General features: G+C 33.9%; 1 protein-coding gene across 2 annotated transcripts; it reads left to right on the top strand.

Moving 5' to 3' along the window:
- The first annotated feature begins 1,192 nt into the window (after positions 1-1,192).
- Positions 1,193-2,553, top strand: LOC111389496 (probable CCR4-associated factor 1 homolog 7). 2 transcript variants are annotated; one of them, XM_023014413.1, is made up of 2 exons: positions 1,193-1,446; positions 1,751-2,553. In XM_023014413.1, the coding sequence occupies exon 2, from the start codon at positions 1,771-1,773 to the stop codon at positions 2,479-2,481; it is 711 nt and encodes a 236-aa protein (XP_022870181.1). In that variant the 5' UTR covers positions 1,193-1,446; positions 1,751-1,770; the 3' UTR covers positions 2,482-2,553. The 2 variants fall into 2 exon arrangements, with proteins under 2 accessions (XP_022870181.1, XP_022870180.1); XM_023014412.1 differs by having other exon boundaries at positions 1,606-2,553.
- The last annotated feature ends 1,314 nt before the right edge of the window (positions 2,554-3,867 follow it).

Below are 3,867 nucleotides of genomic sequence, written 5' to 3'. Positions count from 1 at the left end.
AATATTTTTTTTCATCTTCAATCTACTTTTTCCAACCAATGCAGAAATAGGAATCGGAGTTAGTTATCAGAGTCAACGTTGAAGTGAGTAAGTCGGAATCAGATTCAGATTTTTGAATTTTGATTGGAACAGGTTAGGGTTTAGACTATTTAAGACTTTTAGGGTAAATGTTTAAGCTCTCCACCAAATTAGAAGGAGAAGATGAATGGAGATGGAGGTACAGATGCGAAATTGACAGAAAAAGGGTCAAAATGGAGATTTAGAGTTGAGTGTTCTTAAAGATGGTAAAATTGCCTCTGGATGTTGAGAGAGTTTTCTAGCAATGAGAAATGGGTGTTTTCTATCGGATTACTCTGAGGGTTGGAGTTTTACTTCATTGTTTAGATTAGGACGTAATTTTTACTTCATTAAAATATTTAATTAGTTAAAAAGGTATTAATCAAAATATTTATTTTTACAGGGTACAAGACCTAATTTCCTCATTAAAAAAATTCAGAAGGTCAGGGCCAAAAACAGGGTTGAAGAAAATTTCTATTAGAGTAGAAAATATATTTTCGCTTACATTTATGAAAAATAATAAATTTCCTCGAAAAATAAGGATGGCATCGTAGAAAATATCAAAATCCACGAAGCACATTAGCAACCTGCCAAGAGAGGGACGCATACGTATACTCACACTCTCTCTCTCAAGCAAAGATTTTACTTTTGGTACTGATGTTGCGAAGTGATAGCCAGACGGGAGTTAATTGTTCTAATGGTTTCTGAACTTTGGTCAATGTCTTTGATTGGTCATTGAAATTTAAAATGTCGAGTTTTGATCACTGAACTTAGGGCAATGTCTTCGATTGCTCACTGAACTCAGGTCTATGTCTTAGATTGCTCATTAAAATTTAAAATGTCGAGTTTTGACCATTGAACTTTGAAATATACCGTACATTACTCATTAACATAATTGTTGAACTTTGGAAGATATTGGATTTACAGTGAGTAATGTACAGACATACAATATTTTTCAAAGTTCAGTGAGTAATGTATAATATTTTTCAACGTTCAGCGGTCAAAACTCGATATTTTAAATTTTAGTGAACAATCGAAAATATGAATCTAAATTTAATAATCAAAACTCGACATTTAAACTTTAATGATTAATTAAAGACATGTATCTAATCAGTGACCATCGAAACAAATAACACGCTAGACGGGGACATTCAAACTGCGTATTTATCTCTCTGTAAGCCCTACCTTCCGAATTCTTATTTTTCCGAAGTTCATACCCAACTAAAAATCGTGGCTCTTTTAATTTTGGAGTGCAAATAAATTCAGTTCCTTAAAAGAGGAAAAAGAAGTTGCTCAAAATTCTTCGTTTTGCTTTTTAATGGACAGCCCAAAGATTAAAATATGTGTATATATCTTGAACCCTTTGCTCAGAAAGCTCGAATCTTGAAGGTCAGATCTCAGTCTCTTTGTTTCTGTTTTCAGCTATGACTTTCAAGTTTACTGAATTAATTGGCATTTTGTGATTTTTATTTATCTGGGTGGTTTTTTCGGATTTTTAATTTTTATTTTATTTTTTTCTTAAATTTTCTCTATTTCCGTTTTCTACAGATTTAGGTTTGAAAATCTCCTTTTTTTGTTTGATGTGAATTTCATGATAAAATGACTGTTTTGCCTACAAGCGATACAATACACATAAGGGAAGTCTGGAATGACAATCTTGAATATGAGTTTGGTTTGATTCGTGATATCATAGATGATTACCCGTATATAGCTATGGACACCGAGTTTCCAGGTATTGTTCTTCGTCCCTTGGGCAATTTTAAGAGCTCCTCTGAGTATCATTTTCACACTCTGAAGGCCAATGTGGATCTTCTCAAGCTAATTCAGTTAGGCCTCACTTTTTCTGATGAGAAGGGAAACCTTCCCACCTGTGATACTGGCAAATACTGTGTCTGGCAATTCAATTTCCGTGAGTTTGATCGCAATGAGGATGTTTATGCACATGACTCTATCGAGCTGTTAAGCCATAGTGGCATTAATTTCGAGAAAAATAATGAGCAGGGTATTGATGCTTATCGCTTTTGCGAGCTTCTGATGTCTTCAGGGATAGTGTTGAATGATAATGTGCAGTGGGTAACTTTTCACAGTGCCTATGATTTTGGGTACTTGCTGAAGCTGTTGACTTGCCAGAGTCTGCCGGATACTCAGGCAGGGTACTTGGATTTGATCAAGATGTACTTCCCAATTGTCTATGATATCAAGCATCTGATTAGGTTCTGCAACAGCCTTCATGGTGGACTAAACAACCTTGCCGAGCTTTTGGAAGTGGAGCGCGTCGGCATTTGTCATCAAGCTGGTTCTGATAGTTTGCTTACTTGTTGTACATTCATCAAGTTGAAAGAGAATTTCTTTAATGGCTTGATTGAAAAATATGCTGGAGTGTTGTATGGTCTTGATGTTGAGAATGGACAGATTGCTTATTAAATGAAATTAAATATGAATTTATAAAGTAAAATAAGAACCTGTTTTGGGAATAAATATTGCCTTGTTTCTGTTCGTCCTTTCATTTCGTTTTAACTTCCAAATCATTTCCGTTAGATATTTTTGTTTCTTTCATACTGATTGTTAACACTTCTGCTGCTATTTTCATAGATTGGATCAATTAAATTTAATTCTTTACTTTGCACTCTCTTGAAGTTTGATGATCCTTTTCTTCTAGGGCTCTTGCATAAAGAAAGAAGTAGATAATTTAAACATGAGACACAATTGAGCTTGCCCTTTTTTTTTGGCTCATCAAACTTGTTTCACAATGAAGTTTGTCTCATTTAATATTTCTCCTTGAAGACTTAATGGCGGATCAGAATCATTATTGCTTCAGAGTTCAGACCATTGCTGCTCAAAAGTCAGCAGAGTCTGATTAACGAGTGAAGCTCTTTCTATCGACTAAAATTTGTTGCAGTTTTTGTGGTTGATAAATTAGAAAGAACCCATATCTTTTGATGCCTTTCTTCCAAGAATCAATCATATCTTCATGGACCTGGAACTGACAAATGCATCCTTTGATCTAAACATGATATTTATGCTGACTCCTGCCAACATTATTAAATCAATTTGAAATTTAAAAGTTGGTTGATTGCTCCGGAAGAAATATTAAATTACTACACTTCTGTCTTCAATCTAGTTTTTATGAGCCAAGAAGCATAATTAAATCATTCATGATGAAGTTTAGTATTTTGTTTGTGGTGTTAATGGCATTGAATACAATGTACATATTTTCTCTTTTGAATCAAACTTCATATTTATATATGCAATCTGGAATATGGTTGTTGGATTTGCTGGAGTACCAGTTCATTGACGAAGAGATTTATCAGGTATGATTAGTTCATTGTTCATCTGAATGAACTAATAAAATTAACCTGCTTGCCTGGCCATCAGCTTGTCGTTTTGTTGTTTTGGTCCTTTTTTCGGTCAGTCCCTTGGATTCTAGAGGCTATGCTATGGGGTGCTTTTAATATCATGAATTGGATTTACTCAATGATGTAATATTCAGCTGTGATGATATGAACTATCTACCTTAATCACCTAATCAGCCGTGAGAATATTAACCATCCATCTAAGTCACCTATCTTTATTTCTTCTTGTTTTAGGCTTTAGGTCCTTTATGAATTATTTCATTTTTTGCTAAACCTGATTTCAGGTCATATGGATATATTTCTATTAAAGTAAAAGATAATTCTCATGTTAAAAAATTACCCATTAAGTCTCGTCAGAATCATTATTTATAAGTAAAAAACATAGAAATCCAGTAACTAGGAGAAATGAATCTACTTAAAGTTGAATTGCGAACCAGTTTTTCACGGATATCCAGGC

Source organism: Olea europaea, unplaced genomic scaffold (assembly GCF_002742605.1).
Source record: "Olea europaea var. sylvestris unplaced genomic scaffold, O_europaea_v1 scaffold599, whole genome shotgun sequence".
NCBI classification, from domain to species: domain Eukaryota; kingdom Viridiplantae; phylum Streptophyta; class Magnoliopsida; order Lamiales; family Oleaceae; genus Olea; species Olea europaea.
The sequence above is the reverse complement of the archived record's forward strand: the minus strand, read 5'-3'. Positions and strand labels throughout refer to the sequence as shown.